This window comes from Equus przewalskii, chromosome 13, assembly GCF_037783145.1.
Source record: "Equus przewalskii isolate Varuska chromosome 13, EquPr2, whole genome shotgun sequence".
NCBI classification, from domain to species: Eukaryota; Metazoa; Chordata; class Mammalia; order Perissodactyla; family Equidae; genus Equus; species Equus przewalskii.
Window position 1 is genome coordinate 30,332,992 of NC_091843.1, and position 27,278 is coordinate 30,360,269.

Sequence of the window (27,278 nt, forward strand, 5' to 3'; positions counted from 1 at the left end):
TATGTATGTGTATGTGTGTGTATATATACATATATATGCATGGGTGTATACAGAGAGAGAAAAAGAGTGAGCAAATGTGGCAAACTGTTAATAATTGGTGAATCTCGATGAAGTATAATTCTTTGTTCTGTTCTTGCATTTTTCATATAAGTTTGCAATTATTTCAAAATAAAAAGTTAAAATAAATTTCATCCAAAAGAACATAGAAAACTCAGTCTTCCAGTCCTTCAGGTTAAACACTTTGTCTCTAAGTGGGTCACCAGAGCATTCTTGCCTGAGTCAATTTCAATAGATTTGAGGAGAACCATATGACAGTCTTTAGTTTCTCTCAATGGTCTATTAAAAATCAAACTTCTGTGATGGTAAAGGCTTCTTGAACTCATGTTGCCTTTTGTCTTCTGTATCTTCAGGAGCCATGGGAGTCATAAGCTTCTAAGTCATGATATAAAGTAGTATTTGTTTTCTGGTCTTGAACTGACCTCTTCTACATTCATCAGGTGGAACCAGCTTTCTTCTAGTTTATAATTCACACATTTATTTGCTCTAAGTAGCACTCAAAGTGTTTCTCTACACTGCCCCCCACCATTTTCCTCCTCATAAGATGGTGAGGGCCTCTGCACCCCCACAAGTAGTGTTGTTGAGGCTTAAGGATATTTCACTGCCCACAGCCCTAACTTGGGGTTACTGTGCATCGCTCCCAATTTGTTTCATAGATACAACTACTTCCCAGGAGGAAAAGGAAACCAAAAAGGAAACCCAGCACCACCAACAGCTTTCCCAACATTCAGTACGTATTTATTGAGTTAGTATTTATTTGTGGAGTTCTGGGGTTTCGGGGAATTTTTAAATGTGATCCCCTTAGTTTCCAGAAAAAAACTGGTGAAGTAGTTAGCACCAGTTAGTTAACTAGGTAGTTATTTGGACTCACAGCCCAGTACACTCTCCACCGTACGCTACTAAGCATTTCTGACACAACTACACGCAAGAGTAGGACAAATCTTCATTTCAATCCCACAAACCCCTTTCCTGGAACAATTCTGTAACCGAGCGAAAAGGGGCTAGTTCTGCTCACTGCAATCTAGTGCCAATCAATTGCAGACAAGCCAGTGGTTGAGAAAAGAAAGTTTATACGATTAGCTGGCATCATCGGAAGATGGTGGACTAGTGCCCCAAAGAAGCATCTTAAGATCACACAGAATCCTGAGGCAGCTATGCAGGGAGACGGACAGGGAAGGAGGGGGCTTAGGGACGTCAACCAACCGGTGACAAACTTCAAGGCACCACATTCTCTCTTCTGTCATTTGTGATGAGTTTTTCTTTCTGGAGGTCGTCATGTTCCTGTGGAACTCAGAGAATAAGGTTGTCTTATCATAGCTGGGAGATTTATGTAAGCAAGAGTCATAGAACTAACAGATCATGTATTTTGTAAAAGCAGGAGGTGCTTAATCATCTAGGCTATGACCAGGCTAAAATGTATTCAGAGACTAGTGAATCAGGATCATAGTTACAGTGTTGCTTCTTTTCCCTAACATGGCTTCCTTCACGTAAACTTAAGATCTGGCTGTTACAATTCTAGCTCCTTTGATCTCTACAGCATCTTTCTACTGCCCATTATAATATTTCAAGACTGGTTCTAGAATCATCTTATGCAAGAATTTTGTCTTTTCCCAACTTCAAAGTGTCATTTTCTATAAAATCTCTTAAATACCTTTCACGTAGAAATTGTTTATTTCTTGTCTCAGTAAATCCTTTAGGAATTCTCTCTGAAAGGCAGCTTAATTCAAAATTTGGTTGCCTTAATCACCGCGGTTGTTGAAAAGTCTTACTAGGTTTAAACCTGTTCTAATTCAGAGCTCTAAAATCACCTATAAAAAACTGAAAATATTTAAAGTCATCCATAATTAGACTTTTTTTCCCTCCCCAAAGCCCCAGTGCATGGTTGTATATCTTGTCATAAGTCCTTCTGGTTCGTCTATGTGAGCCGCAGCCACAGCATGGCAATTAACAAACAGGTTGTGTGGTTTTGCCACCGGGAAATGAATCCAGGCCACCAAAGCAGTGACGGCACCCAACTGTAACCACTAGGCCATCAGGGCTGGCTCCAGTAGACTTTTCAATAGGACTTCTTTCCAGCTTTTTTTCATTATCCAGCTCTGTGTGTTTGATCTCAGCCAGCTGTTGATGGGGCTGAAGTGGTGGTGAGGGCCGGGTAAAAGAAGAGGAAGCTCGTTTCTGCAGGGGAAAAAATAAGCAGCATCAGTTCTTGCTTTAACAGTGTGGTTCCCCAACCTGCAGTATCAACATCCCCTGCGAACTTGTTAGAAATGCAAATTCTTGGACCCTACTCCAGACTAACTGGATCAAGCTATCCAGGTGATTCCTGTGCAGGCTTAAGTTTAAAGGACTCGATTCAGATATAGTGTTTACTGAATTACAGACCACAGCCAGGATTTTACAAACGGCTGGTTGAAAATAATTGCCTTGACTGGCTCTAGTGACCCCCCAGAAACATATCCCACTTACATGTATGTTCTCCTCATTTATCATTTATGGGTATACTGGTTTTTTTACTACACAGGGCTGCCAGTTTGACATTAGACTTGCTAATGAGCAGTAACCATGTGCTCCTGCGGCCTGTCATTCAGTGCAGTCAAGGTGAATCACAGGCAGCAGAGAAGAGCTTAGCAGTCAACCTTCTTCCACATCCTGCTCTCAGGAAACAAGCAAGAGGAGGAGCCAGAGGTGTCATTTGACACTGATGACAGCGTATTTATTTCCTATGCAAAACAGCCAAGGCAAAAAGACAAAGAGAAGCTAACTTCTGTAAGAAGGAGCTGGATGGAAAAGGTGATGCTGGCAGCTGCCTTTGCAGACTCCAACTCCAGCACCATGAATGTGTCTTCTGCTCACCTCCACTTTGCTGGAGGGTACCTGCCTTCTGACTCCAAGGACTGGAGGACTATAGTCCCAGCTCTCTTGGTGGCTGTCTGCCTGGTGGGCTTCGTGGGAAACCTGTGTGTGATGGGCACCCTCCTTCATCGTGCTTGGAAAGGAAAGCCATCCATGATCCACTCCCTGATTCTGAATCTCAGCCTGGCTGATCTCTCTCTCCTGCTCTTTTCTGTGCCTGTCCGAGCTACAGCATACTCCAAAGGTGTTTGGGATCTAGGCTGGTTTGTCTGCAAGTCCTCTGACTGGTTCATCCACACATGCATGGCAGCCAAGAGCCTGACAATCGTTGCAGTGGCCAAAGTATGCTTCATGTATGCAAGTGACCCAGCCAAGCAAGTAAGTATCCACAACTGCACCATCTGGTCAGTGCTGGTGGCCATCTGGGCTGTGGCCAGCCTGCTACCCTTACCAGAATGGTTCTTTAGCACCACTAGGCATTACGCAGGTGTGGAAATGTGCCTCATGGATGTACCCGCTGTGGCCAAAGAGTTCATGTCAATGTTTGGTAAGCTCTACCCTCTCCTGGTATTTTGCTTTCCATTACTCTTCGCCAGCTTTTATTTCTGGAGAGCTTATGGCCAATGCCAAAAACGAGGAACTAAGACTCAAAATCTTAGAAACCAGATGCGCTCAAGGCAACTCACAGTGATGCTGCTGAGCATTGCCATCATCTCTGCTATTCTGTGGCTCCCTGAATGGGTAGCTTGGCTGTGGATATGGCACGTGAAAGCTGGAGGCCCAGCCCCACCACAAGGTTTTATAGCCCTATCTCAAGTTCTAATGTTTTCCATCTCTTCAGCAAATCCTCTCATTTTTCTAGTGATGTCAGAGGAGTTCAAGGAAGGCTTCAAAGGCTTATGGAAATGGATGATAACCAAAAAACATCCCACTGCCTCTGAGTCTCAGGAAATACCAACTGGTAACTCAGAGGTCCTTCCTGACAATGTGCCATCTCTAGAGTCCCCAACATCCACACGAGACAAAGAGGAAACTGGTTCTCCCTCCTCCAGCAAAGAGAAAAGTGACAAGGCAGAGATTCCCATCCTCCCTGATGTAGAGCAGTTTTGGCATGAGAGGGACACAGTCCCTTGTGTACAAGACAATGACCCTATGCCCTGGGAACATGAAGGTCAAGAGACAGGCGGAGATTGTGATAAATAGATTAAGTTTCAAAGCAAATGCGATTATTGTATTTACTTGTACTGCTGCTTATCAATACTGCTGACTTTACCATATAAAACATGCTAAAATTATTACTGTTAAGAACTACAAAAATGCTTCACAGTCTGCATTTTCAAACTGTGCAACTTGGTAAGTAGAACACCATGTTAGGAGTAATAATTATGTTTCAGAATTATAACCTGGCTGCCTAAAGAATTAACCGTAAGTGTTCTATGAAGATGCTCCTGCCACAGTGATTAGAAAGCCCAGCTATTTTGCCTCTTGTTCACAATGGCTGTTTTCGGGTACTTTTTAGCACCAGCCCTTTACTGGTTGGAGTAGAGCTTATTGTCAAAGGCTAAATAAACCCCTTTACCTTTAGTTTCCTCCTGAATGTGCTAGCTCTAACTTCACCTATCAAATTTTATTTCACATAACCAAAGCTCAAAATCTATTTCCAATTAAGAGATTTTACTTTAACACATTAACAAATAAATTTTAATGTTATCTTTTTTTTAAAAAAAATCTTAACTTACTTGATGAAAATCCATACAGAATTTCCATGACTGAAGGCTGCAGAATAAGGACCAGCACCTTATTCTCATTCTGGGCTAATTTCAAACCATGGCTTATTTTGGCTAAGTTCAGGTAAATTCAAACTTTGCCATATACTAAAACCTGCTTCATTGGTCTTTTTAAGCCACCTCAGGGAGACTTCAGTTTCTGAGGATTTTAGCAGCTTAGCATGCCATTCTATTTTGATATGGAGAAAGAACTTAAAGACTATCCTTCCTTCTCTTACCAATTATCTACGCTTCCAAATGCAGGAAACAGTTACTCTTCTACAAGCTAAAATCAATCTGTCCCAGTATCTCTTTTCTCTCAAGATACACTATAAGCTATGGTAAATGACAGAGGTATTAACTACTGAAGGCAACCCTCAAAATACAGATACAAAGGAGGAATAGAGATGGTGCTCTTTCTTGTTAAATGATATTAAATGTTTCCATATATTGAACTTGAATCATGCCCAACTTTTAAAACACCTCAGGGCTTTTAAGCTATAAGGGTAATCAAGAGTAACCAGAAAAAAGAGAGATTCATATGGAAAAGAGAAAATTCAATGGACACAAGACAGATAATCTGGCTAAGAATAGAAAACAAAAAGCATGAGGGCAGTACAGAAAGAAAAACAATAAAATTAAATGTTGTGTTCCCAAACATATTAACAGTGTAATTTGAATAACAGGCAATTACTGTTCATTTTACAGCACCGTAAAGCATACGTAATGACTCTGATACATTTATTCCCTTATTAAACATAATAAGGACATTTATCCATGATTCTTGATTACTTTGTTATGGAAATCCTGGGGTATTTTCACTGAGGGTTTCCCTCAGAAAAAATTGCCTTTAGGGTAAGCAATGGAGAATTTGAAATATAAAAATATGCTGTGGACAAAATTTTTATTTAAAAAAAAATGTTCAGTGTGGGTTTTTGGGGTTTACTTTTTTTACAAATGGTTATGGTTTGTTTTTTTAACACAGAAGATATGGCTATTTTCTTTTCACTTGGTTCATTACAAATTTTATTTTAAGGCTCACAGGATAACATAAAGTACAATTTATCTCAAGTATAAAAAATAGTTTTGTGAGACAATAGTTATACAAAGGGATTACCTTTAAAATTGTCTGTGATGAACTATTTGAATTAAAGATTTTTATGTTCATTATATATAATAAATGTAGGATGTAAAGCTTCCAGTGTCTGACATTTTAACTTGTAAACAAATAAAACAATTACGTTTTACTTCAGATAGTTCTGGCGACTTAAAGCTGTCTTTGTCTTGAATGCTCCTTTCAAAATCATCATTTGGCACAATGGGGCTTCATGGGGAGGTCAGACCTTAACACTGGCATTGGGCTCAGGGTAAACTGAATCACGTATTTTAAAAGCGTTTGCTGATAAGCACCAAATCAAGATGCAGATACTGACACACCGTGTAATTACAACGAGCATTTGATTAAGAACCTAATACACAAAGTCCTGACTTGATCCCTGTAAGAAATCTGCACAGAAAAGTTTGATTTGCACCTTATATGAACAATCAATCCCAAATACTTTATGACAAAAGCAGGACATTATTAGGATAGATATCACCAAACCATTTTCTTCACACTTCTCTACTGTGAGAAGCAGAATGTAGTGGGGAAACAATACTACATGGCATTTAGAATAACAAAAGAAAGCATTCTAGAAATCCACCTTTGTAGGGCACTCATATTTCTATAATAGTTGTGTTCCTTTTGGCAAACACTCAGTTTCACTCCTCATAGAACTTAGAAATCACTCAATGAATTTATAAAAATAAATTTCAAAAAAAGAGAAAAAAGTACCCTATTAATTATCAATTTTACAATTTAAGACCTTAGTCAGATAATCAATTCCAGGTTTCTACATACAGAGTTCATATACTTTCTGTAGCACTTCATATATTTAAGCTAAGTAGTCAGTAACACAGATGTGAATGTTTGTGTGTGTGTGATGTGTGTGTGCACATAACACAAATACAGATCTGGTGATATTCCTTCTTTTTAGGTTTTGTTGAAACCATAGTAGGTGTGAGATAATAGGGAAAATAAAATATCCTATTAACATATGTTTCTTAAGCATTTTATTCATTTACTACTCTGAAACTTGCAATCTATAAAGGACTGAAATAGAAGGGGTTTTTAAACTGGGGAGATAAAGCTAGAAAGAGCAACTGGGAATCAAAGATAAGATTCATGGTATGATGTGCTAACACATTAAAAGGATGCCAAAAAAGCATTGATCATTAATATGTTAATATAAAAGACAAAAACAAGAAAACAAAAAAATCAGCATCTTCTTGCTACGAAGCAGTAAGATTTTGCTAAGAGACTGAGCACCAAAATGGTTCTTCACAAACTCCTTCCCTTTTATACTGCAGATAATTTATTATTACATTCAGGTCTTTAAAAACTGTGTGATATTCAAGACTTAAAGTCACCTTTCTTTGTGCCACATTACATTTGCTGCTGCTTTTAAGAAAAGGTTTAAAAGAAATTTTTATAAATTATGTTAACAATAATCATATACAATCCACATATATAAAAAGGGTTGGTTTATTGTAGTTCAAATACATAAACTGAACATTCAAACATCTTAAAATTAAACTTTAGAAACAAAAGTTTAACATTCAAACAGGAGTATAGTTTACAGGGAACACCCAAGAAAGGTAATTTGTTGTCTAATCCAGAATATTGAGAGATCACTTAATGGTGAATAAAAATGTGTTTAACCAGCAGTCCTATTCTGGCCAATATGTTAGTTATGACCGTGGTTCCATACCTGAGAAGAAATGACTAAATAAATCTTCTCTTACGCTAAACAACAAGACGTGGCCTATAATGCAGAGGGGATAATCAAAGCACATAAGTGAACAAATAAAACTAAAGTGTTCTTTAGAGACAAAGGTAAAAGTATGTCCATTATAATAATCTTAGCCTCTGGAAGATAAGAATTCAATTTTCAGTGTTTTCTCTTTTACCCGCTTTAAAAAACAAAATCGAAATAAAACAAACCCCAACTTAGGTTTTCTTGGAGTCTGTGGTATTTGCATCTTGCAAGTTCAAACCACAAATGCTCTCACGTCTTGCATGTATAACACTGCTAGAAAGAACGTCACCAAAGTCACTGACTTCCACACCTCATAAAAGGATGATTTTTAGCTTCAAGATTTTAGATTTACTAGAGACAGCCTATATTTGAGTATGTATGTCAGTCATGCCACACAAAGAAAAGCATAAATATTTCCAAAGTGTTCTCTGTTCAGAAACTGATCATGAATGCTTCTCCTCCTGTTCATCAGATGATTTTGAATAGTTTGACTAATGCACATACATGTAAAAACCTGAAAATTGGCTCATGCAAGCGTTTTGAATTAATAGATACCCCCGTGGAAGAGTTTTCAGAATTATTTTGTTGATCGTCTTGTGGGCTCTGATGCCGTGGGAGGTGGGGGTGGACCCCGGCGATCCAGGTCATCCACATACGCCACAATCAATTTACGCCTCTCCTCTGGCACACAGTCTAGTACTAGATACCGTTTGTCGTTCTGCAAAATTTTTTCTACATCTTTCAGGTGCTGATCAGATTCCTGAATTAGCTTTTTGGATCTGAAAGAAGAAAAGAAGTCGAAGAATTACTGCCTGCTGTTCCTAGGTCTTTCAGAAATGAGCTGGAAATGTCCATCTAGTTCCTAATTGTGTTTCCATTTTTATTTTTTTAAGAAAAACTGCACTGCAGTGGTCACCTTTGTAAGTCGCCTCAGCAAAGACTCCAAGGAGTGAAAGGGCCTCAGAAGCTGAATTACCCTCCCGCCCCTACTGGTGGTCCCTCCAGATCAGGGCTGAGGGTGGGTGGGTAAATCTCGCCCGTGCTGTACCTGTTCTGTGGATGAACAGAGGACTTCAGTCTGCGGGGCTGCCAATCCCAGCATCTTTCACAAGCTTTCACTTTCACATCTTTCACTAAATTAACTATAAAAATGTAGAAAGAAGTCTTACTTCACATCTAATTTAAAAGCCCAAGCTGATGCAAAACATTAAGGATCCTGACCAAAAAATCCAATGACAAAATATCTAAAAACCACACCCTCAGCACTATCTATCCTCCCGTGCACATACCCTTAAGATGTTTCAAATTTTTCTCATAAAAGAAGAAAAGCTGGAGCATGAAACAAAAATGGTTTCCTGCATACTGATTGATAAGCAATGTAAAATTGTTTTGCTGATGATAAATTGTTGGCATGGGGAACCACTGGATAGGTCACAGAGAAATCTCGTTTTAAAGCTCTGATTTTATCATTTAAATTTTCGTTTACAAGTATCCAGCAAACTCCTTTCCTCTGAGAAAAAACATTTTTTGCTGAGCTTAAATAAGATGATTTCTAGCTGTAGAAGGGTTCAACAACACTGAATAGTCTTCAGAGGAGGCAATGGTAATTGACAGTGAAGAATTATTTAAAAAGTCTCTTCATGAAATGCAATTCTTATATACTTGGGGAAACTCCTAAAAAAGCAGTGAAGTAAAAACAAAAGTATGTTTAAAAAACTAGATGGGTGGGTAACAAAATAAGAATTGACATCTGGGCCCTTTCTTAAAAAAAAAAAAGGTACGATAGATATGGGCTGTATTTGGCCTTTTTGATAAAAGTTGGCTGCTTCTTATTCCTAAAAATTAATAATGTCAACATGTGTGTGAATGCAAAGTTTGCCTTGGCCATTAGAGTAAGAGCTAGTAAAGACAATGACTGCCGATATGAAACATTTCATGGCACACACCTATATGTTATAAATTTGGTCTCTTTCAAAAGCGTCCTGAAGTCAGCTTTGGCTGTGATGTATTTGTCTCTGATGTATTCTTCAAATTCTCTTTGTTTTTTCTGCAAAAAGACAATAAAATTAGAAAAAAATCCACTAATTCCAAAATTAGTATCAATTATTTACTAAACCAGTAATTTTTAAGTTGCATCATAAAAACTGCACAAGAAAAAGGCAATATAAGGTTATTTTTGCTCATATAAAATTTATTAAAATGCAAAATCTGCAATGTACATTGTTAAGGCCAAAAGAAAGCAAGAAAGAGAAACCATATTGATATAACAGCAGTAGCTAAAACTTGAGGGCTTGCTATGTTCTACACTGTGCTGAGGGTTTTATGAAGATATCTCCTTTACTCTTCATAACAACCTCTTAGATGCTCTTAAAAATAAGGAAATTAGGGGCCGGCCCACTGGTGTAGTGGTTAAGTCCGTGTGCTCCACTTCAGTGGCCAGGGGTTTGCAGATTTGGATCCTGGGCATCAACCTACCACCACTCATCAAGCCATGCTGTGGTGGCATTCCACACAAAATAGAGGAAGATAGGCACAGATGTGAGCTCAGCAACAATCCTCCTCAAGCAAAAAGAGGAAGACGGGCAACAGATGTTAGCTCAGGGCCAATCTTCCTTACAAAAAAAAAAAAATAGGGAAATTAAGGGTTAAATGTGCATTTCCTGCAGACTGTATTTATATCTTCAAGCACAAAGACACTAATGTAGTATAATTTATGGATACACTAACCATGAGATAACACCCAGAACCTAAGTTTTACTAAGCCTTTAGCTTTTCTTCTAAGGGGACAGTAATGATAGGTATAAACTCTTTGGGCTAAAACAAAGACCTTAGTATCAATTCTAAAGAGTCAGAAAAGTTAAAAAGTTAGAGACTGGCTCTCTCAGCTATCAGTCTACCCATCTTTCCTAGCCATGTGTATTTTGTGGTCTGCACATCTAATAAAATCCAACTTAATGAGGTGTGATGGGAAAGGAATATTAGATCTATGGGTTTTTGGACTCTAGACCTAGAAAAACCAACCAGGAGAGGAGAATGACAGGAAGAGAGAACAAATGAAAGGCCAAAGGATAAAATGGACTTTAGTAAGCTACACTTTCCTTGACATTGTTCACTATTTCAGACCCTAGGTGAGTTCGTTTCCCACACAGCATCAGAGTGCACCAGAACAGGGCTCAGCTTCTACAAACTGCACTCACCTGAGGTTCCTTTACCCCACAAAGTCTCGGAAGCACATAAGAACTAGAGATCACATTACGGTGTTCTGCTAGCATGGCTTAAGAGTCAGGCACTTTGACAGCCTGGGACGAACTGCCAGCCTGAATATATCTATCTAGTGGGACCTGACTATACAATAAATAGAAACTATAGCTTCATTAAATCTCTAAGATGCCAAAACACAGGATTAAAATTTTTAAAGTTTCTGTTGTGCTGTCTTGTTCATATATTGTACAACAACAAAAAAATACACTTAAAATTCAGATTTATTTCTCATACGATTAAAAGTTATTCACCTAAAATACCAACTTCATTTTGGTCAAGATATTAGTGCTGCTGATTAAGCACCCAATTAATATTTATAAATTCACAGTAAATTTCAGACAAAACCCACTTACCCTGTCACTGGAGGAGAACTTAATGCACCGAGGATCTTCTTTAATGATTTTTTTTACTTCTTTCCATGTGGATGTTAAGGTAATCTTTGAAATGACAAGTGAATAAAAAACATAAATACAACTCACTCTTACTGTGGGGGTCAAAGTGCAGCACATATGGTACATAATATTACACACTGACCTGCAATCTCTTGTAATGCCCAAGCGTAACTGGACTAGTTAGGGACAGGGAAGCAGCTTTAAGGTAATTTCTTTTTGTTGGCTTGCCACAAGAGTTATTTTCATGGCCATCCTTTCAGGGTGGCCTAAGACAATCACCTGCAAACCCTGTATCTCCATGGGCAACATCATAAATTCTGAAGAAGCCATCGCCAAAAAAGAGAGCAGATAAACAGGAACAAAACCTGGACAACAGAGTGTACAAACTGCCAAACAAGGGGGCCACAGTACCAAATTGAAAATGGAGCGAAAGAAGGAATCTATTAAATCTATCATCACAAGCGATCAATGATGACATACAGCTAAGGACATCCTGAATTACCACAGGAGCAGATAAGAATTTGAAAACTCCAAAAGGAAGTAATTTTTAAATAGTAAGAATGCCATCAACATTTTACTATAAAAAAAAAAAAAATCAGAGAAGAAAGAATCATAAAACCCACGAATTCCAGTAATGGATCTAAAGACCATGACACTAAATATCATATCAATGTTTTACTTTCTGGAATTATTAACGAAGATTCGTCTAGATTAAAATAGGAAAAGACTCTTACTGCAGAAGTTTCATCCAGAAGTTGCCTAAAGTGCTCCCTCTTCTTTTTGGTAAGTGCTTCAATGTGTTCATTAAAAAGCTTCTCTTTCTCCTCTCTTTCCAGCAAGGATCCAGATTCCCAGCGGTGATCTTTCCGGAGAGTCCTCCGAGTATCAGACCACGAAACATCTGAAGAACGTACCTTAAAACAGAGAACTGTATCTATCACCAGACAGACTTATCTTTTCATATTTCAACAACAAAAGGCTCATTTTTATTTAGCTCAGGAATGATACACTTAATAAAAGCAGCTTCTGGTGACTCCATTTTAGGTAAGAAGTCACTGAAAATCTGCTTCTTGAAGCCAGAAATCTCACCTCCCAGAGCAAACCTAAGCTATCAACTACGGGTTTAGAGGTAGGAAAGGATGAAAAGAAGGTATCTCCCATCAACTATCGTCCCTAAGAAGTTTAACAGTACATGTAGATACTCTATTTAACAGCTTATCAACTTCTAATAGGAGAACTGGATACGGATAAAAGAGGAAATACATTGTCTTCCTGTAGCACTAAGTAGCTCACAGAAAAAAAACTCAACAAATCTTGAGCTCAAACTTGGACTTATCAACTGCATATTGAAAGTGACACTTTCAAGCAGAAGCAAGAATTAACATGGTTAAGAAGATAACAGAAGACATGACAGATCTGGCTGGTTCACCAACCAGTAGAAAGGACTGCTTCATTGCTGGTAAGAGCATTACTAGTTAAGTCACAGTGCTGCCAATGCTAAGAAATATGGGAAGCCGAAAAGACAGAAAGAATGAATGAAAATATAAAAACATTTATTTAACCAACATTTATCAAGTATCTAAATACATGTCAGGTAAACATTGTGCTTGGCACTGGGAATACATAATAAATAAGACACCAGCCCTCCCTTCCTTCAAAGGGCTCGTCTTGTTTAGGGAAGACACACATTTAAGTAAATAACTGCAATAACATGGAGTGAGTGCAGCAGAGGTGTATGCTGAGCCCAAGGGTGGTAAAAGGAACAGTGAGGTCAAATCTGTCTAGAGAGGTCAGGATCAGCCTCACAGAAGAGAGATGTGAGTGTGCTCTTGAAGAATGACAAAGTTTGCCACCACAGTGCGAAGTTTAAAAGCATTCTAGGAGGTGGGATTGGCATGAGCAATGGTAGGATCTGTTAAATTTAAGTACGGTTCATTAGAGGTAAGTTCAGCTAGGTTAGAGCATAGGGAGCAAGAGGAAACCAATGGGCATAAGGCAATAGGAAAGTCGGGGAGTCAGGGAAAGAACAGAATATTGCGCTAAGGAGACTGAATCTGAAATGCAGATAACTGCTGGAAGTAGGGAGAAATTTCACTCTCTGCAAGCAACAGACAGAGTGACAAAATCAGATTTGCCTTTTACAAAGATTTCTGAGACTGCAATAAAGAGGATGAATTTGGGGAAAGTAGAAGCAGGGAGAGAAACTGTAATTGTCCAGAGAACAGAAGCAGGAAATGGAACAGAGACCAGCAGAAGCAAGGAAAGAAATCAGAAGAAGCAACAGGAGTGATGAGAAGAGCCCCACTGAAAGACAGAAAAGAAAGAGCAGGAGAGATGGTGACAAGAAGAGGAAAGAAAAAACAAGTAGAACAGCAGAGCAGTCTGGGGGCATTCACTGTAGGGACAGAAAACCCTACATACCTCAACAACCCTGGGTAATGCAGAAGGATTTTCAAGAAAGTTCCAGGCTATCTCCAACAAGCCTGGGTAATGCAGAAGGATTTTCAAGAAAGTTCCAGGCTATCTCCTGGGGTCAGTATACCTTCAGTCCTACATCTCATACCATCTACATGTACAATAATTGATCATCACAATGATGACTCTAAATCATCAAGAAAAAGATTAAATTATATTCAGCACGCTTTGTGTATTACTACTGCATCTAAGTGTGTAATAACTTAAGAACAATAAAAAATAAAGCTTTGAGACTAAAAGATTATGAATTTTTTATATATACAAAACATCTAACCTCTGAAAATGCTAAATAACTAGGGTTTTCCCATTCTAATGATGCTAATACCAAGTACTCAACTGTAAAATGCTTTATAAATAACTTACCAAATCATCCCCCTGAGAGTCAAGTTAAAGAGTACGAAACGTTCACCAATGAGGTTATATAATGGATTTTTGTAATATCCACTACTTTAGAGGAAAATATCAAAAGAGTAATATATACCATGTCAGACAGAAGAGCCTTGAAATTCTGGATAGCTTCTTCTCGTTTGTGTTGCTCTCTCTCTCGATCGATTTCTTTTGTTTGTTCTGAACGAGCCTTCTGAACCTCTCTTTCTCGTTCTCGAAGGCTTGCCTCAATGCGGGCTTGCCTTTCAAGCTCCTTTTCTTTTTCTGAGTCTAAATTCTGTAAAAGTAAAATTACATTATCCTTCTTACCCAGTGCATCAAAATATGCTTCCACAGAATAGCTACTTTACCAAATACAAAATTTCAAACCTAGTTTTTTACCAACAATATATTTAAACGCTGTACCTCATTTCCAAATCAACTACTAAAGATTCTTATATTAAGAATACCAACAAGGAAAACTCCAGACCCCAAACACCAGCAATTACCTTTATAGTGCAATTAAGGATTTTATTATTTCATGGTTACAGTACAAGTAAACACAATGGTTACCTTGGCTATTTTTTCAATGTACTGTTTGAAAAGGTCTTCTCTCATTGATGAACTATCCACAGCTTTGTAACGTGGATCACTTTCTACTTTGTCTTTTACTTTGCTCCATCGAGACTGACTGTCCAAGTGATGATTAGATAATAGTTCAAAGAAATCCGATTTAATCTGTATTTCAGAACAGGTAGTAGGTTGGGAGGAAAACAATGTGCCCATGAGAAATTCTTGATATCTAAATGTTTACAACTAGAAAAAAAGCTCACTTACCTTAAAGATGAGAATAATAACTTTTTAAATACACTCAGAGCGGAATAAATTTTAGTAAAAAAGAGTATCAGAATTGCTCTTTTATGGGAAATATAAAAATCAACACACACATAGGTTCTCATTTAAAATCTACCAAATTCAAGATAAATCATATTCTCCAATGATGATCTCAGATCTGCCATGTTTTATAAGGAACATGAATTTGCATTTATTTTTGGCTAAGATTCAGGCTTATGAACTGACAGTAAAATACTATAATATCCAGATGGTAAGAATGATTTATTTTAAAAAGTATATAAATAAAATTCTTGTTTGTTAGATAGGGGAATTTAGAAATAGTAAAGCACAAATAGCAAGTCTTATACATTACAACCTGAAACTATACTGTCAAATGTCTAAAAACAAAAAAAATAGGATAAATTTTTATATTTTGGTTAAAAAAAGAACAATGTTTGTACCCTTATATATAAGAAAGTTATATATTTCTACGGTCATAATTAATCATCACTAAGAAAACTATATTCAGATTTTCTGTACTTTTTAGCCAATAAATTTATGCCTTTAACATTATATAACTAAGAAGGTAAGTGTTAACAAAATAGTACTCTTAACAAATCAAGTACTAAGTTAGTAACATTATATCAAAGGTATTAAATAACATTAATCCTTTAGCGTCAACATATACAATACTTAGAACTCCTCTTCCAAACTGTATTTTTAATTTTTTTAAATAGGGGAAGAAAGAGATAAATGAGGCATTTATTTTCATGCATCTTTAAGGACCTGTTTTAAAATTCTGTCTCATTTAGATCATTTTGTACTCTACTTCTACCAGGGAAGTCACCCAAGGTAACCAAAGTTATTTCACCAGAAGATTCTGGCCATGTCAAGAACCTCTCCTCCCTATACGGATTAAAACTGCTGCCTTCCTACCTGACCAAGGGAATGAGAAATCAGGAATGGAATCACAATTTAAACTGTGTGGGCACAAAATAAGTGAATCATTCCTTCTGCCCATTCCCCCAAAAACTTTAATTCACCATTAGGGGATTAAAAGAGAGGTTGATCTCCTTTCTGGGTAACACTTGTAGGGTTATAAGAAACAGAATTTCTGCGTTAGAGAATTTTTAAAAAGACAAAAGCTAACCAGCTGTGGATTTCTCCACTGTTGAACTTGGCTCTTGACTTTGTTTGGATTAATGAGAAATACTCCAGTATTTCCAGATAGTGATAAAGAAACTACTTGATGTGGTGATTTAACATAATTTTTTGGTTCATCTTGTCTAGTTTGTATCTGCATGATGAACACCAAATTCCTAGATGTATGTGAAAGTAGAAGGCAAATTTACAAAATTTATGTTAAATAAAACATGAAAGCTATTATCAAATAGGAATCTTTCTAAGTCATAGGAATTTATATTAAAACAATTTTCAAATATGAGACACAAAGCCTATATAGTAAGGATTATCAAAAAGTTTTAAAAATGTGTGACGTATAAACAAAGTGAACTTTAAATAAGTTTTACTTCCTTTCACTGTACCATGACAGGCTATAAATGGCTTACCAAAGCTGCTGTTTGTATGAGAAAAATTACTTAACAACTGCATAAAGGTCAAAAAATGTCAATTACCATTAGCAGCAATTCAAAGCCCTATTTTCCCTATTTTCATCTCTCCAAAAATGCAAGTATCTTACCATCTAGGCTGTTCAGTTTAATATGGAGACATAGGGTCTTTGGCCTAATGTAACAAAAATACTTAACTTGTTCAGCAGGAAATTTAAGAGAGGGAAGAGAGAAAAATGTCAACTTCATAAGAAGATTAACTCCATTATGTGCAACTTCAAGAGGGTTGTTCCAAAAGGTAAATTATCTGAATCACAATTGTATAACAATTGGCTACAATAATAAATAAATTGTAGTAAAATAAATGAAAACTTGAGGGTAGGTACTTTGGCAAACTAAATAGTCTAGTAAAAATAAACAGTGTTCTAGGAGCATTTTTTATAAAACGGAAAATTACCAGTGAAACATACATGAAAATGATGATTATACCCTTAGCCTGAAAATGCCTACTGAAGAAAAAAAAGGATTTCAGCAGAAGTCAATGTTCTGTGAAGGTTTTTGACCCAGCAAGTAATTACTTTTAAACTCTTACTGTTCAGCTATTGATTCAGTTATCTCAATGTTATAAAGACCAGTTAGAGAATCACAAGAACAGGAAGAAACTTCAATATGCCAACATGCTACTGGTACTGATTTCACCATTCAATTACACACAGTTAACATGTGATTTAAGAAAACAGTGTAGACAATATGCTTCATAGGAATAAATATACAGAGAAAGTCATAAAGTGATAAAACTTCATTAACCAGAAACTTCTCAGAATGTGAATATAAAATATACTATATTTAAACCCTTACTTTAAAGATTTCTGCTTTCATAGCCTAGTTAGTAATTTATTTTGCATTCTTTAAATTGGCTGAGAAGGTTTCACTTTAGTAATTTCCTGCTTTATTTTTTTTAACTTAGTAATGGTACAAAGCCAAATCTATAATGTAGAGAATTAAAATTTTATAATAAAAAGACAATAAATCTGAACATATTAGGTTGATTTAGATGTAATGTCTATTTAATTTCTTATTTTAATTAACACATTCTGGGCACAACTCTCATTACTTCATAAGGAAAAAGACTAAAAAATGTAAAGTACCGGAACTGCGGGAGGCTAAAGTCACCACACAGAGAGATACCAATTCTTTCCTCACTAGGAAATCCCATAATACTTTGCGTATCAGTGATTGACAGCTGTCAGACTGAACTGATTGACAGGCCGCACAGCACAAAACTGTCAAGTCTATCCACTTGTTATAAAACAGAATACACAAAATAGTTACAAAAGAAAATGTTTAGAAAAAGAACATTAGTTACAAATGCAAAGAGAAAAACATTCAATTTGTATAAAAGCAATCACATAATATCAATCATTTATTTTTACTTGGTTTTCTTTAATCAAATAGGTTACTACTAAAAGTCAAAAGTAGCAAAAACAATTCATTAAGATGATTCTAATTCAATATATAAAATGTTTATGTAGAACTCAATTTTGCATATTTCCTCTGAGAGGCATAATCATTTACAAAAGAAAGTTAATAGTGAAATAATTCTGGAAAAATCTACTTTGAAGCCCAATAAATCAGACAATCAGGGAATTTCAGATATTTCTGACAAAAGTTATTTCACCTAATACTGTGACTATTTTCAATGAAAGAGTCTTCCTCCCAACAAGAGTGATATTTACTTCCTTAACAACATTTCTCAGTAGAATATATAATATTTTAACTTTCTGGAATAATAGGTAACTGTAAATGTCAAGAACGATTAGGCTTCAGAGGGTTTTTCTTCATTCACAAAGCATACAGGGACACTAAGAAAGAGTAGCTGCATGTTTTGATGGTTCACGCACCACTGGTGCCTTCTCCCTACCAGTCTGCCTCCCCAGTGCTGTGCTCCTCTCCACTTCCTGACACTGCTATCAAATGACATTTGGAATTCATTAATCTTTAATAGCTGACCTTTAGTTGTGATAAGCAATAATTTATATGTAAGATATGTTTACTAAAAGATTAGAAAGTCACTAAAATGCTATCTTTTAGAGGGCAAAAAGATAAAGAAGCTTTTTGAGATTTAAATGTTACCATCATAGAGAATCTTGAAATCTTAGCAGGCACCAGTGGACAGAAAGGCCTAACAACCAGTTCTGGATTTACTGGGCATCTTAATATTAATAAAATGTAAAGCAAACATATGTAGTTTAGTGAAGCTACTAGAAATAAGCATTATGGAAGTAAAGTAATAAAATACACACATATAAACAAGTGTAAATGTTAAGTTAAAACGCTAAACAGTAAATGTGGGTCCCGTTATTTACGCCCATTTACGTGATTAGAAACACAGCACCAGCTCAGTCCCTTCCCATTCACACTCCCATCAATCACACCACTGGAACTAAAACCATCTTACCTTCTCACCTCTGGTCTTCGAATCTTCTTTCTCTTTCTTCCTTGCAGCTGCCACAAATTCATTAAACAAGGCTTCTCGATCTTTCATCTTTTCAATTGCTTTGAATCTTGAATCTTTAGCATGCTTGGCTGCAAATTCACTAAAAGTAGCTCTGTAACAAAACGGCAATTGTGCTAACTTTGATAGAGCTATTTCTGCTGGTAGAAAGATATAGCAGAAAATACCATTTTTCCAGCAACAGTATGTGCCAAAGAGACACTGAGTACCAACATTTGCCTAGCCAGTGAACAATGAGCTAAAGAAAGGAGTCAAAAGGGCTAAAGGATAAAAATGTGGCTAGAGATTTGTATACTATCAGCATTGTGTTAGGGGGGATACACATCAGAGAGCAAAGAATTTGTTTGCTTCAAGAGACTTAAGAGCTCATCTATTTCTACCCTTAGATGAGACTGAGTCTTGCTTCTAGGCGTGGTGAAATCTCACTGAATCAGCTCTCCTTCCATAAGCAACTATAAAACTGGGACAAAATACATGAAGCAACCAATTTCAAGCAGTGGACAACAGGCAGAGTAAGAATGAGGTTAAGCGCCATTGCCCTCTCCCTTAGGACAATTTCCCAGGGTGAAAAGAGCTAGAGTCCAAGCACAGCACAGTGGTCCCAACGAGGTAGAAACAGCAGAGATCAGAGTTTGGATGCTAAAATGCCAGAGGAAGAAACTATAGAGAGCACCCCAGAGGAATACCACACAGGAGTCCCCATGAGTAGAAGGCCAAGACTGAGCTGTACAACAGCAGAGAAAGGCCACTCCTGTACCAAGCTGCTACATGGGTAACCGCAAAAAAGAGATACTAGAGACGGAGTAGTGCTGGGAAAAGAACAGTATTACAACGACAAAGCCCACAAAAGATCCACAAGGGAGACAAAGTTGGGAAGTTGAGAGAAATACCTTCCACTTCCTGAGGTCCACACTAACAAAGCATAAAATCAAACCTAAAATTAAGGTGATCAGCCTCTAATTGAAGGGCATACTAAATCAAGAATCTACTCTCTTCAGGGGAATATAAGACTTCAGAGTCTCTACCTATTACCCGCAATTTCCAATATTCAATTAAAAATCACTAAACATTCAGTAAACTATCATAATCTTAATAAAAAGTTTAAAAAAAAAATCACTAAATGTTCAAAGAAACATGATCCACAGAAAAAAACATTTTGAAGTCAATAGAAACTGAACCCAAGGTGCCCAGATGTTGTTCTAGGTAGACAAATCCTTCAAAACAATTATAATTATACTGAAAGAACTAAATAAAAATAGGTCAAAGAATTAAAAAGATGGTCTTAAAGAATGAACAAACGGGAGTTTCAGCAGAAATATGGAAAATAGGAAAAAGAACCCAAAACTTGAAAGGAAAAAGTCACTGGATAGGCTTAACATGAGAGGAGAAATAGCAGAATAGAGAGTCAATGACTTGAAGTTAGATCAGTAACAACTATCTAATCAAAAGAGGACACAGAAGGGGCCAGGCCAGTCGTGTAGTGGTTAAGTTTGCACACTCCATTTCAGTAGCCCGGGGTTCTCGGGTTCAGATCCCAGGCATGGACCTAGCACCACTCATCAAACCATGCTGTGGCAGCAACTCACATACAAAATAGAGGACGAATGCCACTGACGTTAGCCCAGGGCCAGTCTTCCTCAAGCAAAAAGAGGAGGATTGGCAAAAGATGTTACCTCAGGGCAAATGTTCCTCACACACAAAAAAGAGGACACAGAAAAAAGATTGAGGGGAGGAGGAGAACAGTCTCAGGGACACGTGAGATAATATCAAGCATTTTAATATAGGTGTAACAAGAATCCTAAAAGAGAAAGTAGTAAATCAGGGCAGAAAAAATACTGGCCGAAAACTTTCCAAATTTTATGAAAAACATCAATGTACAGATCCAAAAAGTTCAGCAAATGCAAAGCAGGCTAAATAAAAAGATGAGGTCTAAGAGGGCTAATGAGGCATAAAAAAAGAAGTTTCTCCATGAATAAAAGGCACTTACAAAACCTTCATATATTTGGATATGTTTCAATATTTGAAGCTTTCACATTACATAATAGGAATTTACCCTTATAATAAACACTCCCATATTTAGCATGTTTTTAGAGGAGAAAAATAAAGCTTATTTTCCCTTTTAAAAACTATTTAACTATTTTGCCCTAACTGTGCAAAAATAAAACACATTCTTTAGGTGTTAAAACAGATTATATTACAACTTTAATTAGAAAGAAAAAATTGACTGGTTAACTTCAAAATTTAGAATTTAAAATATCAACTGAAGATGTGGAGTACCACTCACAGCTAATATTTGCTATTTTTAAGCTTTGCTAACCAAAGCCAGACTCTAATAAATTTTTTATATGCAACTGTTATTACTCACAGTCTAATTTCGTTAATTCAACATTTTTAACAGAATATACTGCAAACCTGGTTTGAACAATGGATATGTAACTATAATAAAATTAAGGTAAAATAAAAATGCATATCCCAGAAAAGGGATCACATGCAGTACATTTAATCTGTTTTCTTTTCATGATAAATTAAGCACCTTACTTTATAATTTTAAGCTAGAAAAGGCAATTATTACGATAAAAGAATAAACTTTAAAATGTAAAATCAATGTGTAAAGTAAGAATTCAATTATTGTACAGTTATATTACTTATAATAGGTAAAATAATTAATATTTTTTACCAGAGCTGACTAAAATGAAGTTTTAGCACTAGATTCCCAGGGAGATTTTTTTATATGACTCATCTCTTAAAAAAACTGCTCCTTGGTCACAGACATGGTATAAGAATCCTTCTCTTGGGGGATGAGGGGTGGATAATCGTTGGTGGTAGGGGATAGGGAAAAGTATAGTGACCAGGAGTTGCCTATGGGCGGTGCCTGAAATTTCGATTAAAAAAGAAAAAAGGCATAAAAGAAACAGACACTAAAGTTAATTCTCCGCAGTCATTCTTTGCCTTCCAGTGCTTTCTATCTATAAACTCTACTAAAGAGTTTTGTGATTGTGGTCTTTTCAAGAGAAAATTAGGTTTCAAGTCAAAGAGAAATTTATGTCAGTGGAGAGTATTTTCTCAATTTTAAGTTTTTCCTCCTTGTTTCCTGCTACTTAGTGAAATTGATCCTAATCTCTATGCTAGCACTAAATGTATCAATACAGCAATACAACACAATGCCCCGAGTGTTAGGACTTCCAGTTATGTGCCTGATGGCTTTATTTTCTGAAGTAACCTGCATATTTCACATCACTGCAACAACTCTATCTGCCCCAAAAGAAGACGAGTAGGGTACTGTGACTTAATTCGTCAAATCCACAAGAGGGAAACTTCTTTGGAATCTCAATTATTCCCAGACTCATAAAGGGTTTCAATAAATAGGTATGTATTCGGGAATCATTTGAAAATAAGCTGTAGACATCATGAGACTTCATCTATAAATACTTCAGTATGCATCTCCTGAGAGTAAATCCTTTTTCCTCCATAACCACAATAACCCAAGAAAATTACTAATTCTCGAATATCATGTAATACCAATCCATGCTCAAATTTCCCCAACTGCCTCCCAGAATGTCTTTTATAACTCAGCCTCAACTATTTTGACCCACAAACTCACCCGTTTGATTAAGGAAAACCCCAAGACGCCCTGGAGAGTCTGAAACTCTATTACCCATTGAAGATTACTACATTCTTCACAGCCACAAATACTTTTATTAGTTTTATTTTCCGAAATTAGTCTTAATGCCACAGCAGGCTTCTCTTCACATTTCAAATATGAAATTATAATACCGAATATACTTTCTCAAACATCATCACTCTTCCTCCACTGACAGAAATAACTGTTTAAACAAGATGAACTTTCATAAAAAAAAAAAAAGTGCCATTTAACCCAGAGACTCCATGATTCTACCCTATAGTTTTAGAAATTCTCCATGTTCTGAGAACAACTTAATACCACCATTGCCACACCTAAGCCATAAATAAGGAACTAATTCTCCCTCCCTGGACTATTCTGTGTAACACTGGAATCTAGCTGAAATCCCACATTCACTTGGGCAAGTTACCCAATTTGTCTATGTCTTACTTTCCTTCTCTGTAAAACAGGTATGATATGAGTACCTAAATCATATTGGCTGTTTTGAAGATTGAATGAGACCACACACACGTAGTTTAGGGGCATATATGTACACATATAGGTGTAAGTTCATATATATATCTAAGCGCACATAATATATCCAATAATTGATGCTATTGTTGCTATAATGCTAGGCACATAAGTTTAAAAATGTCTCATTTTCTTCAGCCCATTACATATATTCAATACATATCAACAATCAATTGAAAGCATCAGACAAAACCACAATCCAGACACTTAGAAAATTTTGAAATGAGAAATATCTATTTTATACATATGTATTTTTTTTAACTGATCTTAGGAGAAAATATATACATATTTTGATATTTGACAGTAATCACCCACATACCTTGGATTAAATTTTGCTTCTTCCATCATTTTTTTAAAATCTTCCTTGGCTTGCATTATTTTGTTTTTCTTTTCCCTGCGTTCTTCCTCTGCCCTGGTCTTTACATACTGATCAAATACCTATCACAAAAATAAACCAATTTGACAAATTAGTCTTTCAGGTAATCTAAGTACCAAATTATGGAATCTACAAAAAAAATACTAAGTCAATATCTTTGCCCAAACTATAATATATACCTATAATTAATTATAGGTAACTCAATTATATGCAGATTATCTACAGCAAGTCTCACTCTAAAGCTGCAGTTGACAGTAATACACAAGCACACAGTCCTCTATGTAGGCTTCCTAAACAGAAAAAAGTTAAAACGCCCCTTTAATTTTTATTTTCCCTAATCACAAACTGAATACATGTTTATTAAAAAAATCTCAAGCAATTTAGAAATGTTTAAGAGAAATCAGTCACAACATTAACAGTACTGGCATCTATAGTTTAATTTTATTTCTGTGCTTCTCTTTAAGACATCACTATTTTCACCAAAATGTAATCATACTTTACAACTATTCTGTATTTTTCCCCTCTTAATAATATATAGTCAAGATGACGTACTGAACATGCACACTTATTTCCTGCCTTCTTCAAACACCAATGAAATGACAGTAGAGGAATTTCTTTTTTTAAGTCACAAACCAACAAGAACAGGAAAATGAGAAAAAGAGAAGCAGCAACTCTGAAGTTGAAAAGCAAATGGACAAGCAGCAAAGGATTTAGCAGATATGAGAAAGTTGACCCTAACCCATCAGTAAAGAAAACAAAGGAACCAATTATTTTTACTAGAGAATCCTCAGTTAAGGAATTGGTAGCACCGGATAGCCATGGAATTGAGGGGACAGTACAGCTACAATATGGCTGTTTAAGAAACAGTTCAATCACTAGACGCCTCCTCGCCAACTTTATGTATCTGGGTCACTGCCACTTCTGAACCTCAGTAAAAGGCAAGCGGTTAGTCTCTAGAGGAAGAATTGACAAAATCATGATCTGCTGGCCAAATCCAGCCTGCTGCCTGTTTTTATACAGCCCAAGAATAGTTTTGACATTTTTAAATGATTGGATAGAAAAACAATAGAAAATTTCATGACACATGAAAATTAAACGAAATCAAATTTCAGTGTCCATAAATAAAGCTTTCTTTGAACACAGTCATGTTTACTCCTTTACAGATACCTATGGACGCTTCTGAACTACAACAGAGTTACACAATTGTGACAGAGACCATTTGGCCCACAAAGGCTAAAATATTTATCTGACCCTTTATGTTAAAAACTTACTGACCCCTGCTCTATAAAGTAAAACACTGTTTCTGGACTCGGGGAACATGAATTGGGAATGAGGTATACCCGACTGAGAACAGAGGGAATTAAGGAAACATTTATACAACAAATATTCTAACATAGTTCTTTCAGAACCAAAGCTTCAAGAACTGTACCCTCCAGCCAGGAGGTCAGAGTCCTTATGAGGAATCTGACCTGCCTAAAAATTATTTGCTTCAGGGGGTTCTCAACAAACCAGCCTAAGTGCAACCTCAGCACTTTCGACGTTTTGGGCTAGATAATGTTTAGCAGCATCCCTAGCCACTAGACGACAGCAGCACCCCCTCAGCTGTGACAACCAAACTGCCTCTGGTTGAGAACCACTGCTCTACAATAAAGCCCACAATCGTGAGAGCCCACCCAGATGCTAAGATCTCCCAAACAGTGTTCTAGTGCCTCATTCCTAATCACGAGAAGTCAGGGTCAACAAGACATCTAAGGAACTCTCCAACATTAAAAACACAGACCAAAACAGAAAAAACTTAACAGAAACAGACTATGCAAGAAAACAAAAACTTAAAACAAGAAAAATCCTAAATGATCTAATAGAACTAGGAAAAGATACTGAAACTATAAAACAAGAAAACCTCAAAGAACAAAAAAAGAACTCCTGGATATTAAAAAATGACGGAAGAAATGAAAAGTCTAATTAAGGGTTAGACAATAAAGGTGAGAAAGTCATCCAGACAGTTTAAAAAGACGGAGGAAGAAAACAGGAGAGAAAGGTAAGAAAAATTTGAGGACCACCCCAGAAGGGCAAATTCTCTGTCCCAGAATGAAAAAATAAAGAACAAAGCTGGAAAAAAATCAAAAAAAGTAATGCAAGAAAATCTGCCAGAATCTAAAGGCAGGAGTTTCCATATTGAAAGGGCCACCGAGTGCCCAGCACAATAGGACTTTCCACCAGGGTACATAAGAAATTTCGGAACACTAAAGACTACGGAGGATCCTACATTCTTACAGGGAAGGAAAGTCAGTCAGTCTACATACAAAGGAACAGGTAACAGAATGGCTTCAAAAACGACACCGAAAACTAGAAGCAGAGCAATGTCTTCAAAATCCTGAAGCAAAAAGATTTCCAACTTCAAATTCCTTAGCCAACCAAGTAATTCCCAATAAGGGTACAATAAATACGTTTTAAATATGTAAGGCCTCAACAGTTTATTTCCTATAGGTATTCTCTCAAGAAGCTATTACAGGGAAGGAATGCATCAAAAGGGAGTAAAACAAGAAAGAAAAGACTTACGATATATGAACAGGTCAACTCCCCTGCTGCCCACCCCGCAAAAAACAGAGACATAGGAAATCCCCAGGATGATGGTAAAGTGCTGTCATCCTCAAAAGTGACAGCTGTACATCAGGTGTAGAGGGCAATCAGTCCAGACTGAAGCAAATCAGAAGGCTCTGGAAGAAATGACTTCAGAAAGATAAAACTGGGCAGCAGTCTAATATTTTTCCTAACATATCTTATAGAACTATTTGGCTCTTTAAATATGTGCACTTACATTTTTGGAAAAAGTGAAACAACAAAAAATGTTTTCTTTAAAATACCTTAAACATCTTTCCAGGTCAGTCCAGAATATCTACCAATCTTTAAAAGCTGTATAGAAATATCTTTAATTATCTCACCAGTCTGCTGCTAATCATGCAGGTCATTTTCAAATCATGAAAGTATCTGCATGCTGATGGGAGGGGGAAAGAAGTTGTTTCCAATCCCTCTCTCCTTTCTCATTATATACTTTTTTCTTTTCTTACTGTTTTTTTTGGTGAGGAGGATTGGCCCTGAGCTAACATCTGTTGCCAATCTTCCTCTTTTTGCTTGAGGAAGACTGTGAGCTAAATCTGTGCCAATCTTCCTCTATTTTGTATATGGGACGCCACCAGAGCATGGCTTGTTCAGCAGTGTGTAGGTCTGCACCCGGCATCCAAACCCCTGAGCCCCAGACCACTGAAGTGAAGTGCACGAACTTAACCACTACTTCACCAGGCCAGCCCCATATTATTCATTTTTAAATTTGTCGAAACAAATTAAAACATTTCTGATCCCTTAAGCAACCTTTTATCAAAAACAAGATTAAATAAGGAAACTACTAAGTTAAAATTTTCAGCTATGATTATATAAAACACATCTTTTATAGTGATGTGAAATATGTGAATCTACAGATAACCAGAAAAAGAACTGAAAGAGATATAATTTTAGATGGGGCATTTTCAATGAATGAGAACCTTTAAGTAGAGTTTTTATTTAAAATAGACTATGGGTCGGCCCCGTCGCCAAGTGGTTAAGAATGTGCACTCTGCTTCGGCGGCCCAGGGTTTCGCTGGTTTGGATCCTGGGCGCAGACATGGCACCGCTCATCAGGCCATGCTGAGGTGGCGTCCCCTATAGCACAACCAGAGGCACTCACAACTAGAATATACAACTACGTACCTGGTTGGGGCGGGAGGTGCTTTGGGGAGAAGTAAAAAAAAAAAAAAAAAAAAAAAGAGAGAG

General features: G+C 36.7%; 2 protein-coding genes across 11 annotated transcripts in view; one reads left to right on the plus strand and one right to left on the minus strand.

Moving 5' to 3' along the window:
• Positions 1-2,838: 2,838 nt before the first annotated feature.
• On the plus strand, positions 2,839-6,510 carry GPR151 (G protein-coupled receptor 151). The gene has a single exon (XM_008513881.2). The coding sequence runs from the start codon at positions 2,839-2,841 to the stop codon at positions 4,111-4,113; it is 1,275 nt and encodes a 424-aa protein (XP_008512103.1). The 3' UTR covers positions 4,114-6,510.
• Positions 6,511-7,242: 732 nt separating this feature from the next.
• Positions 7,243-27,278, minus strand: part of TCERG1 (transcription elongation regulator 1) — a 62,052-nt gene continuing 42,016 nt past the window's right edge. For 4 of the 10 annotated variants that reach the window (XR_011525130.1, XR_011525129.1, XR_011525128.1 and 1 more), the window contains 9 exons: positions 23,415-23,533; positions 18,889-19,039; positions 14,602-14,766; positions 14,144-14,326; positions 11,922-12,101; positions 11,149-11,232; positions 9,481-9,581; positions 8,583-8,676; positions 7,243-8,313 (listed from right to left, as the gene is read on the minus strand). Coding sequence is in view for 5 of the 10 variants with exons in the window: in XM_070569290.1 (XP_070425391.1) it covers positions 8,112-8,313; positions 9,481-9,581; positions 11,149-11,232; positions 11,922-12,101; positions 14,144-14,326; positions 14,602-14,766; positions 18,889-19,039; positions 23,415-23,533 (1,185 nt within the window). In the remaining 5 variants the exon portion in view is untranslated. Of the gene's footprint in view, positions 8,314-8,582; positions 8,677-9,480; positions 9,582-11,148; positions 11,233-11,329; positions 12,102-13,613; positions 13,790-14,143; positions 14,327-14,601; positions 14,767-18,888; positions 19,040-23,414; positions 23,534-27,278 lie in introns of those variants that run through there. The other 6 variants (XM_070569290.1, XM_070569289.1, XM_070569288.1 and 3 more) reach the window with 3 other exon arrangements.

Excerpts from the sequence above, each read along its gene's own strand:
- GPR151 (XM_008513881.2), top strand. The coding sequence starts at position 2,839 with ATGGAAAAGGTGATGCTGGCAGCTGCCTTTGCAGACTCCAACTCCAGC.